Here is a 14,682-nt window from a genome sequence, read left to right on the forward strand (position 1 = left end):
GCACGCACGCACACACACAGCATAACAGATTTCATAGGACCAGCCGTGGAGTCTTTTCACTTACGAATCTTTTTTCTAATAAATAATGAAACGAACAATAAATAATCCGACTGCTCACAGCTCACACGACCCCCCCGACTCCACGCAGAACCATCTTAACAAGAGTCCATAATAGAAAAATTTCCTATTATGGACTCTCGATCTTAACAAACACCGGCAGATTAAAGCTTAGCACAGACCTGCGATTTTTGGTTGCTTGTCGCTGCAAACTGCAACCGCAAGCGATCGGTCGATGTGTCGCCGCGTGTGCGCACACATGCGATTTCGAAGCTATTCTAGAGCAATTTGGCAGCGATCGGGAGCGACGAGTCGCTCAAAATCAAAACAGTTTGCTTTCTTGCGACTCTGCGCAAGCGACCAGAATCGCTACGGGTTGCAGTTGCACGTTCCCGCACACGTAGCGAATTCACAGCAATTTTTACAGTGATTCTAGAATCGCTGTCGCGAGGTGCATGAAAAAGTCGCAGGTCTGTGCTAGGCTTAAGCGTTGGCGCGCTCTCTCGTCGGTTGCCATGGACGCACCTGGTTGTCGGACAGCCATAGTGCGTCGAGTTGCTTCAGCTTGACGAGGCTGATTGGAAGACTCTGCAGCTGATTCTCGCTCAGGTTGACGACGCGAAGCTGAGACACGTGACCCAGCTCCTGCGGCACGTGGCGCAACCTGTTGCCACGCAGCGACAACACCGTCAGTCCACTGCAGCTGCCGATCTGCAACGATCAGAGTGACCGCGGTTAGTGTGTCCACCGGCGTCGACGGTATGGCTGATGAGTTACTACACCAAGAAACACACTCATCGAAAACTACGTACAGAAGTTGAAGCACGGTTGATCTAGCTACTATCGCGAAATACCCAAACCGCTAACCCTGGATATTGTTTCTAGATCGGTAAAACTACACCAGTTCATGTGGTATTTAAATAAGTATGGAATACTGTTTTCAGATATCGCTTTAATCATACTAGGACGACATCCCAAATGATCGAGATCTGTAACACACAACATGATTAAACTAATTAAAATTGAAGCAGAGAACATGTGATTAATCAAACTAAACTGAACTGGTACAGTCACAGTACATTATTCTTTAGTATTCATGCGTACGAGTAAAATTGTCGACTTTCGGCTAATTCGTTGCCAAGCATGATCTTTTAGAACGTGCTATCACAATGATGAATGGCTAGAGCTGCCCATCAAGCACACTGGGTGGAGAGGTAAATTAAAAGGAATATGGTTTGATCCCTATATGTGGGTCGAAGTTCCGAGGTCACGTTCACATGTTCGGTTGTTAATCAGCTATATATTCTGTACAAATAATTGTAATTGTAATAATTCTTATTGTATAAAGCTGATTGTAATTTTGGGGGTTCCTGTCTCACGTGATGTACTTGCATAACGCGAGTACTGCGAAATACGTCAATGAGCGTGAGAACGCGATATTCGAATGTCTGTATTCGAATTCAAAACGATTCAAAACAACTCGAATGCAGGGGACAAAACGTCACCTTTCCTGCTTTCATACGTACATCGAACATTACATGATATCATACTAACAACAAAACATCCGACCAATGAATGGCTAGCGCCTAAAAACCCGGTGGATATGAATTCGTTTTAACAGTTCCTGAATAGAACCACCATAGCGTGCACGCAGCAATATGGCAACAATTTAGAAAAAAATGTTCACATAACCATTTTATTACTGAATATGCTTAACGATAATATATGCTTTTATATGACATATTTCGTGACATGTGTTGGTGGAACGGCGGGCTTAATTGCTCCTGATAGCAATCCGTTTCCAATTCAGCCTAGCTTCTTGTATGCAAGTAACAAGAAATGATATATATAGTTGTGTGACATATAATTAAAAGTCAATGACGTACTATACATTTTGTACTTCAACCGTTGACAGCCTGTTCTCATGTACCGCCAAACAAAAATAGAAATCAGTGTAACATACTGGTTGAGGAGAGTGAGGTGGGGGTTCTAAATACGTGGACGACATTCATATCTGTCCACTCTGCCTTCTGCCAACATCACAGCGTCAAAGCAAACCGCAAATGTCAACCTCCTAATGTGTGCGATGACAGTTGTTGGGCACGAGACCTCGGTTAACCATTCAGCAGACGAGCTTGATGACAATGAAACGACGACGGGCTTGTGTAAACGACAGCGGCGATGTTTACCACGTGCACCTGCTGTCGATTTTCTAACCAGCAGCATATACCGTATATAGTATATACCGAACAAATAACGCCATCGACTTCCCTTCACCCCGGGAGCAAAATTTTTTTCCCCACGAGAGTTCCGGACCACAGCCAATCAGCGCACTCCATTCACTCGACTTCCTCGAAGCAACAATGTAAAATGAATACCCACTGTCCCTAACGCTAACCCTAACCCGAACCCTAACTATAATCCAACCATATATGTACGAACCATATATTACAAAACATTATCTATGGTGGGTCCGGAACTCTCGTGGGTGGAAAAATTTCGCACCCCCCCCCCCCGGGAACCATGGATGGCGAGAAGGGGGCGTGTGATTGCGTGGTTGTTGGGTTGTCCTCTCAAATCAGTCCCACTGTTGACTAAACAATCTACACAATCGAATGTGTACGGACACGCCTACATACAGCATACAAACGTAATCAATGATGGGAAGTCGTCAATAGCAGGTGCACATCGATGGCAGCCAATCAATGGCAGCCCGTCCCCCGAAAAAAAGGTGAGAAGAGGTGCCACGCTAGAGATCGAAGCACGACGCTAGAGAACGGAGCACGATGCTAGAGAACGAAGCACGACGCTAGAGAACGGAGCACGATGCTAGAGAACGAAGCACGACGCTAGAGAACGGTGCACGACGCTAGAGAACGAAGCACGACGCTAGAGAACGGTGCACGACGCTAGAGAACGAAGCACGACGCTAGAGAACGAAGCACGACGCTAGAGAACGGTGCACGACGCTAGAGAACGGAGCACGACCCTAGAGAACGGTGCACGACGCTAGAGAACGGTGTACGACGCTAGAGAACGGTGCGCGACGCTAGAGAACGGTGCGCGACGCTAAAGAACGGTGCACGACGCTAGAGAACTGTGCACGACGCTAGAGAATGGTGCACGACGCTAGAGAACGGTGCACGACGCTAGAGAACGGTGCACGACGCTAAAGAACGGTGCACGACGCTAGAGAACCGTGCACGACGCTAGCGGACGGTGTGCACACGGCAGGGTAACGTCAGAGAAGGAAAGACCACGCTAGAGAAAGACGAGCAACGTTCGGTAGAGGGGGTTGCACTAGAGAAGGAATGGCCGAGCTAGAATAGCAAGAACAGTCCAAGTGAAAGAACAACTATTCATGCACATGTGAGAAGGGTGGAGCACTACTAAACAACGTGACAGTGATAACGGATATCAATTCCAAAAGAATGGAGAGCACGATATGATGAGGACGAGACCTCCGTTGAATTCGTCCGTCTCACTTATACAGCTAGAAGTCAAAAACAGATGAGACGGAGATAAAGACCAAGAGGGAGAGAGAAGTGCAGAGAACGCACACGCACGCACGCAGGCGCACAAACGTACACACACACGCACACGCACGCACGCAGGCGCACAAACGTACACACACACGCACACGCACGCACGCACGCACGCACATACACGCACACTCTCACTCAAAAACGCGCAATCTCGCTTACAAACGCATACTCAAATACACACACGTAGACTTATAGAAACGAATAGCACGTATTTTCTAGCTAGCAGCCGACCACGCAACTTTGAGAAACACTTGTTCCACAAAACAGACAACAGCGCCACCTGTCGTGCATCATGACCAACGCCAGCGACAAATTCCCACCGACAGAGGGCGCTGCTTACAACGTGTCTGCGGGCGTCGAATTCAGCGACGCGATGCGGATCTACATGATGACAGCGACTGCCTTGCTGGGAGTTGCCGGCATCGTCCTCAACTCCCTCGTCGTCGCGACGGGACTCCGCTTCCGACAGTTCCGCAACAGCGCGCACTACGCGGCGGCCGCGCTCTCCGTCGCCTACCTGCTCGACGGCAGCGTACGCGGCCCGCTGACGTTCGCGCGCTGGCTGCTGCTGCCGCGCGGCCCCGCGAGCGAGGCGCGCTGCCACGTGTTCAGCTTCACCGAGACGCTGCTGCTCTACGCTTGCTTTCTTCACCTGTTCGTTATCGCCGGCGACCGCTACGTCGCCGTCATGCGTCCGCTGCAGTACGGCCGCCTGGCGACGGGCGGCCGCGTCGCCGCCGCGTCGGTCGGCGCGTGGTGCGTCGCGCTCGCCCTCATCGTCGTCTGCAGCAGCCCGTCGTGGACGGACGGCGTGCCCTGCTTCGTCAACTCGGGGCTGGAGCAGTACAACGTCTTCACGCTCTCCTCCTTCTCACTGCCCGCCGTCGTCTTACTCGCTCTCTACGCGCGCATCTGGCGCGAGTCGCGTCGCCAGGCAACCCGCATCGCCGCCGTGGCGACGGGAGGCGGCAGCGGCGGCGTGTCGCTGCATCGCGGGACGGTGACGATAGGCGCCATCTTGCTCGTCTTCATGCTCAGCTGGGTGCTGTTTCTCGCGCTGGGCGTCGCGCAGCTGCTGTGCGCATGCGTGCCTGCGTCGGCGTTCGAGGTCGCAAAGTTCTTCATCTCGGGCAATGCCGTGCTGAATCCTTTGATCTTCGCCGTACGCAGCAGCAGGTATCGCAGGGCTTTCTACGCGCTGCTCACTGGCTCGCACTACACTGATGACGCTTAAGCCCCGGACACACTATAGGCGATTTTTAATGCGATCTAATCGGGCGAGTAAAGTCGCTTGGCAAAATCGCCTAGTGTGTCCATCACCGCGACCGACGATTTGCAGCGGCGACTTGGTCGCTCGATTCGATCGCATCGATCAGAACGTTTTGATATTATCGCGCGATTTTTTAATCAATCGCACTTCAGTCGCCTAGTGTGTCCACTTCGTCGATCACTTTAACCCGACTGAAAACTTCACCAGCCAATCAGTGTTGTTCAATCCTCTTTTTTCTTTTTACTGGACGCTGCCATTTTGTTCGTTTACGTGGTGGCGGTAGTGCGCGGTAGGTGAAGGTAGGAACTCGCCGTCAAAAATCGCGTAATGTGTCCACTCGACTCGCGCGATCAAGTCTCACTAGAATTATCGGGCGATAAAGTCGCGCAACTAGTCGTCAGAAAAAAATCGCCTAGTGTGTCCGGGGCTTTAGAGCCTACACGATACACTGAAGACTGGGTACTACCACGCTCCCGTCTACATCGAAAACTAAGTCCTACCACACTGACTGCTACACTAAAGACTAGATAGATTAGAGATCATATTCACCAGCACAGTCCTATCCCTGCTGCTCTCCTCGATTAGTTATACTAGATTATATATCAAGAATGAATAAAACATTTTTTATTCACTCCTGATTATTGTAATTAAATCTCACTCTATGGTTTGACATTATATTATACTAGCTATTACCCGTCCTCCAGGCGGGTTTGAGTGGGGTCTGATTTGAGGATGGCGGTTTAACCATCTCTCACTTTTATTTGAGGATGTATTTACAGTAAACGAAAAATACTGATATTTAGACTCGAGTCATATATCAATATTTGTTTAAAAAAAGTTGTATCTAAATATATATAAAATCTGACATTTTACCTTAAAATGACATGTAATTTTTCACAAAAAGGGAAATGGGGTGATTTCATAGTACAATTTCACTTATTTATATATTATTTTTGAAAATATTATTCTGGTTAGAAGCATCAATAATAAGTCAAATTCTTAAAAAAAAATGTATTGTGTAGTTTTGAAGATATATTTTCTTGAAAGTCAGTGGACGGCGGCGGGCACGGTTACACCTCCCGTTGTCAAATATTTGCACACACGCGCGCACACACACATCACACACACGCGCGCCCACACGCACGCAAACACATTAATACTTTAACACAATTGCAAAAGGTTATGGTATGTAAAGTGTGGAATGTGTGTGCTCTTAGACAATCGAAACGGCGTCTAAAAATGTCAGAGCATTGGGAGCCGGGTAAGCGCGGGCACGGTTACACCTCCCGTTGCACACACGCGCGCACGCACGCACACACCGTATTCACACACATACGGGCATGCGCACGCACAATCACACGCGCACCCACACACATACATACCACATTTACACACACACGCGCGCACACACATACACACACACACACACACACACACACACACACACAACTGCAGCCGTCTCTCGTTGGGGTTTGTCTTAAATTTTCTTAAATTCTCACAGCTGTGCGCGGCAGTGCTTGGTTGTTTATACACTGCAGCCGCAATGGCTTCGGTGCGTGCGTGTGTGCGCATGCGGATTTGACGATCTTAAAATTTAGTGCGGGTTTCCGATAAATGCCGAAGTTTCTTCGGGCACATAACTTTTTAGAAAATTGCCTCCAAAAGTCACTTTACGATCGAAAAATCGTGTTCCAACGTAGCGGAATGTATTCGGGACGTCCAGAGGGGACCCCCGCTCGATTCGCGTGAGCACACGTGGCACGGTTTCGGAGGAGATACGGAAAACGACACTTCGGCTTTTTCCACTATTATATTATAGATTGTACTGCCCTGGAGTGTACTGACACTGTCACGTGATGTAGTGTTATGTTATGTTTTACGTACGATGCTATTATTAGGAGTACGAGTGGGAGTAGAGTCTTTCATTTATGTACTTAGTACTTGTGCTAATTCGATTTATTCGTTCGTTTTTTTGAATAATGGGATTCATAACTTAACATAACTTTACTTAACACAATTTTTAACTTACACGTGCTTACATTCGTTATTTGACATTTTTCTTTGACGCTATGTTATAATTGGAATAACACGATTAGCAACAAGCGAACACAGATAAACATGGAACTCTACATTTTTATGGTTATTTTCCATCTGTATTCAGGTTTGTGTATAGTGACTATATTGTCTATACTATATATTTATATTTAGCGTACACTGTCCTATTCAGTAGTATAGTATTGTGTACACTATTAGGAACCTAATGCCTGGGACACACCATGCAAATTTATTCGCACGTCCGCGGCGATCATATCCGCAGCGAAAAAAGCGGCGGAAATATTTGCACCCGCATGCGATCGACATTATCGATCTCCGAGCAGACACATCATGCAAATTTATTCGCACGTCCGCGGCGATCATATCCGCAGCGAAAAAAGCGGCGGAAATATTCGCACCCGCATGCGATCGACATTATCGATCTCCGAGCAGACACACCATGCAAATTTATTCGCACGTCCGCGGCGATCATATCCGCAGCGAAAAAAGCGGCGGAAATATTCGCACCCGCATGCGATCGACATTATCGATCTCCGAGCGCACACACCATGCAAATTTATTCGCACGTCCGCAGCGTACACACGACACGCGATCTACTGGCGCCACACGGCACCACCATGGCTCCAACAGTCATGTGCTCACGTGATTAGCATACTGATCAATGATTCGCTGCATTATAACAATCGTCCGCACGTCGGCAGCGAAAATATCAAACATGTTTGATCCGCTGCGAATTTCGGTGCGGATGAAATTCGCCCGCGCTTGAGCGGACACACCATGCGAATTTCGCTGCGATTTTACAATCGCTGCGGACGTGCGAATAAATCGCATGGTGTGTCCCCCGCTTAACACTCTGAATTCCAGTGGTTACAATGTTTAATTTATGCTAACAATTTCAAGATTGTAATTATCATGAAATTCTTGGAATCCGTATCTTGTCAGAAGTAAAATATTACAATGCAAATGTTACTGCAGTCCTGATCCCATATTTAGACATAGATAACACTTTATTGTATCGTAATGTCTTGTTGCATTTGCATCGAGTTGCATGAAACTATTTAACGGTGTTGTTTAATACTTTTATGTACTATGATATATATATTTATCAAATTGCATGTACTATAAAAAACATTATGTGTGCATAATTTTGGTGGGCATATACTTGAATATGTTCAATGAAAGAAAATGTTTTTTCATCACACTATACATCTCACCATTGTTTATCTGCAATAAGAACACTGCCACGCTGCCGCTGCTGTACCACTATCATCATCGTTATCGTCATCGTCCCTATCACCACTGACCTCAGCATCATCAGTACCATCGTCATCACCATTGCTGCCACCGGTGTACCACTATCACCATTGTTGTCATTATCATCACCGGCATCGTTATGCATCATCGTCTTCATCACCATCATCATCATCATCAGCATCGTACTCAGCAGCTGTCCCACTATCATCATCGCTGTCATCGTCATCATCACCGTCACTCTTATTGTGTATTTTAATTAATATTCATTATTAATATCAATTATTTATTAATTAAATTGTTTATTTAATATTTAACCGTTCTGTTGCTGTGAGACGGCCATGTGGAAGATAGGTGCGCGCCAATTTATTGTGTCTGTACCTAACATGTTTTACCGTCGTTAAATAAAGTTTTTACTTACTTACTTACTTACGTCATCGTTTTCCTCGGCATCACCACCACGATCATCATCGTCATCAAGCTCAGCAACTCACCTCTTGCGGAAGTTCCTCGATAACGTTGTCGTCCGCGTTGAACGTGCGCAGGTTCCGCAGCAGCCCCATCGTCCCCGGCAACCGTCGGATGTCGTTCTTGCTCAGGTTTAGCTCGGAGAGGCTGCTGAGTCTGTGATGCAGAGAAGATGCTGCAGTTATCATACTCTTGAGGTTGCACTCGAAGAAAGATGACATTATTGAAAGGCAGTTGGCTCCATAGAACTACACTGAACATAGGCTGCATCGAACACACTGAATGTAAGCTACCCTGGGGTTAAATTAATAAGGTACCCTAAAATATCCCCTGTCTCCATCTAGTACAGGAAGTTATTCTTAAGCAACACCAGGTTACCCATGTGTCTTCAGTAACATCTAGTTATTCCTGAGCTACTCTGAGGTAACCTTGCTTTTTTCTGTTACATCAAGTTGTTCGACTGCCCAGTATCTTATAGGGCAATTTGTATGCCGCACATAAACTCAAACTCGCTTTTTTAATTGATACAAAGTTTTGTTAATGCGCATTTTAAACAGAATCTCATCCAATAGCCATAAAACAGTGAGCTAACCCAAGGTGATACTAAGCCTACATGTTGCTTACTTGCCAATACTTGCTGGAACGCCCACAAGCCTGTTGTTGTCCACTTTGAGCGTTGTCAGGTTGCTCAGTTTACCTGCAAGTGAAGCAACAAGCATGTCAGTTCTTCATCTGCTCCGATGATGCAGGTTAGACTTATGTGTAGGCCAAGCCCTTACCACAAGCAACAACACTCAGTTTTATGACTCAATGCTGAAGGTTGAAATGTGTGGGTTACTCGAAATTTCAGCATTGCACAGGTAATGGCAGTCGGCTGTGCTTGTAGTGACACCAGCTTCAGTGGCGGATCCAGGGGGGCACAGGGGGCAGTCGCCCCCCCCCCTAGAATTTTCAGGGCAAGGGTATTTTAGCCTAAAAATAATTTTAGCATTCGTGCCCTTGAGCTCGCATGATTCGCCCCCACCCCTATAATTCACTTCTGGATCCGCCACTGAGCATATTGTAATATCTTACAGTTAGTCTTAATATTGCATAGTTATTTAGACTATTCATACCGGTAGTGGGATACTAATATGGATTTGACACACAGTGCTGCATGGTGAATAATGCAACGCTTTTAACGACGAACAATAATAGTTTTTCTAGAAATTTCTGTTAATTTGGCATTAATACCCTTTTTAACAAGAAAGGACACAAAATAAAAAATGTATAAATAAAATAATACGAAATATATAAATACGAATAAAAAATGTGAATAAAAAAGATATGAAATAAAATCGTTAGAAGTTGTTACGTGGGGTACGTGGAAATCATGGGGTAGTTGGGAATCGATTGCAGAAGTCGCATGACAACATGATAGAAGCTGGAGCGTGATAACTCACCTATGCTGTGTGGTAGGTGTGTGAGACAGTTGGTGGACAAGTAGAGGTCAGACAGTGAGTCACAGCCTAGCACCTCGTCCGCTACGTGCGCGATGAAATTGTTCGATGCATCAAGGAACATCAGCTGTTTCAGCCTTCCCAGTCCCTACAGTGGAGACAGCATGCAACTTATGTCAACATCTCACAACGAATGTTATTATTATATCTATAATATCAAAAAAAGTAAACGCACGTGCCTGCATGCGTGCATGTGTGTCTGTCCGTGTATGGGCGAATGCGTGTGCACGCGTGCGTGCGTGCATGCATGCGTGTGTGTGCATGTGTATAAGCCCATACATTTTCGTTTTCCCCCTTTGTATTTCCTAGTCCTCTTCCCCTCTTCCTCTCACATGCTCTTTCCCCCTGTCTGTCTGTCTCTCACTCACTCACTCTCCTCTCTCTCTCTCTCTCTCTCTCTCATTTCTCCTTGTCCTTCTCCCTCTGTCTATCTGCACGCTCTCTCCCCCTCTGCTCTCCCCCTCTCTCTCTCTCTCTCTGTCTGTCTCTCTCTCTCCCCCTCTCTCTCTCTTTCTGGTGCTTTCTCTATCTCACACTAACTCTAGCCTCTAAACCTGAGCTGCCTGGCGTGTATCCGCCAGGCAGACACTAGCCAGGCGGGCGCGCGCATGCAGGGAAGGTGACTTAGGCAAGACTTACCGCCGGCAGGCTGGCGATCTTGTTGTAATCACACCACAGCTCCAGGAGGCTTACGAGACTGCCGATGACTTCTGGCTGCAGCATCAACATCAACAACAAACACGGATGAGTCAGATGGTGTGCAGTGCGGGAACTGCCAGCACAATACGATGGGGGTAAATGCAGAGTGATATGTGGATGATGAAGCTCGTTTCAAAGAATTAAAGTTGAGAAAAAATAATGATGAAATGAAAAACGAAAAAAGAAATCATAAATTATGTTATATTACATTATATGTTTATATATTGTTTATATGTGCACATATATTATGTTTATATGTGTATATATATTATGTTTATATGTTTATATTATATTATATATTGATGTTATTAAATTATATGTTATAAAATATTACTACATTGGACGTTATAAAGTAACTTAAGTCCTGGTTATGAGACCTGTATAATGTTTTTTTAATTTGAACAGATGTCAGGACACTGCTGGCACATCTCAGCAAACTACCACTGCAAACTGAACAGTAGATTTTTGCCGTCAGGTTAACTTCTCTCACCATAGGGAGCCTACCATGTAAATATCCTCGCTTGTTTTTAAGTTTTGTTCCCTTAAGTAAACGTGTATGACTATAGACTGCATAGAGCAATTCACAAAGAAAACATTTGTCTACGAAAACATTTGTCTACCCAACCCAACTAACCTACCCGTTACATGCTCGGTTGGGTTACTTAACTACAAATAATAAATGCTTAAGAACACCCGAAAAGGCCACTGTGCAGTCTTGCAGTCTACGATGGTGACTGTTGAATTACAGCTGACAACTGTCTTACCAGATGTCCTGCATGCACGCATTTTTCTACTTCAACAGTATTCATCCCCTAGCTGCCACGCACAAGTTGTGCATATAGCGATACCCACCATTTACCGCCCTGTCATCGCCATTGCGCCGAAAACATTTTTGCTTACACTGTGGACGTTTTTTACATTTTCTTTTCGATATGTGGTGTGATGAGACTACCAAACTAGGAAAACCTGTTCACGTTGATTTGGCGCAGTTTCTCTTGTTACTGTTATAGTAACGGACTTATAAAGTAAACGACAAAATTTGCTTTAAATGATCATAACAAATATAAACTTGTTAGTTTATGGGCTCTTGATATTGCTATATAAAGCACTCAAATATGAGCCCGGCAATTATGCGTGCACAATGTATGACAATCGATGTACATTCTTAGCTCTCTCATCTTTCATAAACTCGCACTACTGATAAAACAGGTGGAAAGCCTGTGCTGATATAATAACGCAGCCCGATGTTTTCATACATTCATCGGCAACCATAACACAGTGTTCGCATGGATGAGGCATCGCTGTTGTTTCTAGTTTTGTGCTGTTGTTGTTGCGTGGGTGGAGACTTTGTTGAAAATGCGCGGGAGTGCAACCACAATCCCCCTTTCACAATAAACAGGAGAACATCAATGATCGAGCGTACAAGTGTATTCTCGTGCTATGGCTGGGGTCATGGAAACTTCGAACATTAGAGAGGATTGCTTCTCTTGTTTCCTTCCTAGAAACTACGCATCTGGTACCAACATGAACCCCTCTTTTAGGAACTTAGGTTATAAAGATGAAATTTTTTTTTAGGATTATGGAAATTCCAAAAGAAAGTGAAAGAAAAGGGATGACGCAGATGCATCGATAGGCTATGAAACCACAACATCACTTTAGAATTTGAATCTCATTAAAGGAGTCCCCTGTGAGAAGATAAATATAATCCGTAGGGGTTTGGCAGGCCCGAATCCCAGACGCTCATACAGCGATCGTGCATCCCACGGGACCGTGGTACGGAGGCTGCGCTCTCTCACCAGTTCCAGCAGGTCGTTGTTGCCAACGTCTAGCCGCTCCAGCTGCTGAAGGCGGGACATCGACTTTGGCAGCGTCTTCAGGTGGTTCTCTCTCACCTCCAGGATGCGTAACCGTGACAACCTACGCAAAGCCGAAAATAATCATGCGACAAATTGGGAGCAAACGAGAAATGAAACGAGAAATGAGGAATGAGAAATGCGGGTCTACAGGCAGTAAGACTTTTGCCATCACGTTGGGCATCTCTAGGGCAACCTAGATGATGGCACTGCATCTAGGTTTATCTAATAATACTGCAAAGTCACTTATTTTCGTGGATCCCAATTTTCGTGGTTTCGATAAAAAACACATGTTCGAGGATTTTTAAATTCGTGGATTGAAATCGTAGAACCGGTACTTGACATCTGTACATCATATTTCGTTGGGAGCGTAAGTTCGTGGATTGATAGACCCACGAAATCCACGAAAATTGGTACACCACGAAAAAAAAGGAATTTACAGTAACCTATAATTCTTCACTGTCAGCATGAACTTACCTGCCAAAGTTGCCTGGCAGGTACTCGAGGAATGTGTCATTAAGATACAGCTCAGTGAGATTCAGCAATTGCGTGAACCCCTCTGGAAGTCTGAAAGTCATATAACGGAATATATATTACACACGTCACTTTTAGGATCTCTCTCTCTCTCTCTCTCTCGCTCTCTCTCTCTCTCTCTCCTCTCATCTTCTCTCTCTCTCTCCTCTCTCTCTCTCTACCTCTCTCTCTCGTCTCTCTCTCTTTCTTCTCCTCTTCGTCTCTCTCTCCTCTCTTCTCTCCTTCTCTCTCTCCTCTCACTCTCTCTTCTCTCGTTCTCTCGCTCTCTCTCTCTCTTCTCTCTACTCTCTCCTCTCCTCTCTTCTCTCTCTCTCTCTCTCTCACTCACCTCTCTCTCTCTCTCTCTCTCTTCTCTCTCTCTCTGCTACTATAATATAATATGATATATTTCACTATTATAGTAATACTATAATAATATACTATATCATATATGTATATATATATTCACGCACGCACACCGCCACGCGCACGCACGCATGCCATGCAGGCACGCGACACGCACGGCCCATTATATAAACTATTATACAAATTACAGTTTTAGCTATACTTTCAATGCAACGTGATGCATCCTCCTGAATCCGCTTGCCGAGCATGGTGTCTTAGCCATATTAGCTCCCGCTGTCTCCTTCGGGTTATGGAGTATTATACTGAACTGGGGGGTAGTCAGTGATGCTACTGAGGTGGTGGGCTCCACGCAATCAGTTAGATGACTTGGAACAACAAACGTGCTCCACACGCACGCATCTACACACACAATCAACGCACACATACAATACGTTCATACACAATATTACGCATCGACCGGTCAGAAGATATAACGCCATCAATATTTATATAGTAGTTCCACGAATTTCAGTGATTGCTACAGTCGTGCTAGTATTGTTATACACATAAGGCCTAACGTACATCATCACCGTTCGTGTACACGTGTACACGCAAGACACCACCTTTTCGGGCAGGTACGGGGTTGGAAAGCTTGCCTCTAAATATCTTTTAAACAGTACACGCGTTTAGCAAGCGTCCCTCCACGCCAGGTGACATCTTCGCATTCCTCAGTTACGCGGATCGAATTCTTATGATTACGCACACCAGCACATGTGTCTCGGGACTGGACACTCTTTATCAAACGCAAGTTCTGACAGATGTTTTTCATATTTCAGTTTAAATAAGCACCATATGGGAGACGCTTCATCTGTCACTCCAAGAATTCTCCAGGCCCAACCCTGACACGCGCCAACAAAGTGGCGTTTGTAATTCGTCCAAAACATAGCTACAGCATATTCGTCACAAGATACGCAACTTCTCCGTCTTTTTCTCGCTCGTCTCTCTATCTCTCTTCTCTTCTCTCTCTCTTCTTCCCTCCCTCCGCCGTCTTTCTCTCTCCCCTCTCTCTCTCTCTCTCTCTCTCTCTCTCTCTCTCTCTCTCTCTCTCTCTCTCTCTCTCTCTCTCT

At 45.6% G+C, this 14,682-nt stretch overlaps 3 protein-coding genes across 3 annotated transcripts in view; 1 reads left to right on the forward strand and 2 right to left on the reverse strand.

The window, feature by feature from the left end:
* The window catches only part of LOC106816666, a 17,268-nt gene extending 15,817 nt beyond the window's left edge, over positions 1 to 1,451 (reverse strand). The window contains exons 1-3 of the mRNA XM_014821288.1: positions 1,446 to 1,451; positions 1,020 to 1,046; positions 583 to 768 (exon numbers count right to left, since the gene is read on the reverse strand). Of these exons, the coding sequence (XP_014676774.1) occupies positions 583 to 768; positions 1,020 to 1,046; positions 1,446 to 1,451 (219 nt within the window). The remainder of the gene's footprint in view (positions 1 to 582; positions 769 to 1,019; positions 1,047 to 1,445) is intronic.
* Positions 1,452 to 3,894: 2,443 nt separating this feature from the next.
* On the forward strand, positions 3,895 to 4,836 carry LOC106816667 (5-hydroxytryptamine receptor 6-like). Its single transcript, XM_014821290.1, has one exon. It carries the CDS (start codon positions 3,895 to 3,897, stop codon positions 4,834 to 4,836), a length of 942 nt encoding a protein of 313 aa, XP_014676776.1.
* A 3,824-nt stretch (positions 4,837 to 8,660) lies between these two features.
* Positions 8,661 to 14,682, reverse strand: part of LOC106816668 (leucine-rich repeat-containing protein 7-like) — an 8,760-nt gene continuing 2,738 nt past the window's right edge. Inside the window, exons 5-10 of the mRNA XM_014821291.1 lie at positions 13,175 to 13,264; positions 12,641 to 12,761; positions 10,785 to 10,859; positions 10,089 to 10,233; positions 9,271 to 9,343; positions 8,661 to 8,802 (exon numbers count right to left, since the gene is read on the reverse strand). Of these exons, the coding sequence (XP_014676777.1) occupies positions 8,661 to 8,802; positions 9,271 to 9,343; positions 10,089 to 10,233; positions 10,785 to 10,859; positions 12,641 to 12,761; positions 13,175 to 13,264 (646 nt within the window). The remainder of the gene's footprint in view (positions 8,803 to 9,270; positions 9,344 to 10,088; positions 10,234 to 10,784; positions 10,860 to 12,640; positions 12,762 to 13,174; positions 13,265 to 14,682) is intronic.

This window comes from Priapulus caudatus, unplaced genomic scaffold (assembly GCF_000485595.1).
Source record: "Priapulus caudatus unplaced genomic scaffold, Priapulus_caudatus-5.0.1 Scaffold1449, whole genome shotgun sequence".
Lineage (NCBI taxonomy): Eukaryota > Metazoa > Priapulida > Priapulimorpha > Priapulimorphida > Priapulidae > Priapulus > Priapulus caudatus.

What these genes read in the sequence shown, in the direction of transcription:
- LOC106816667 (XM_014821290.1), top strand. Translation starts at nt 3,895, where the DNA reads ATGACCAACGCCAGCGACAAATTCCCACCGACAGAGGGCGCTGCTTAC.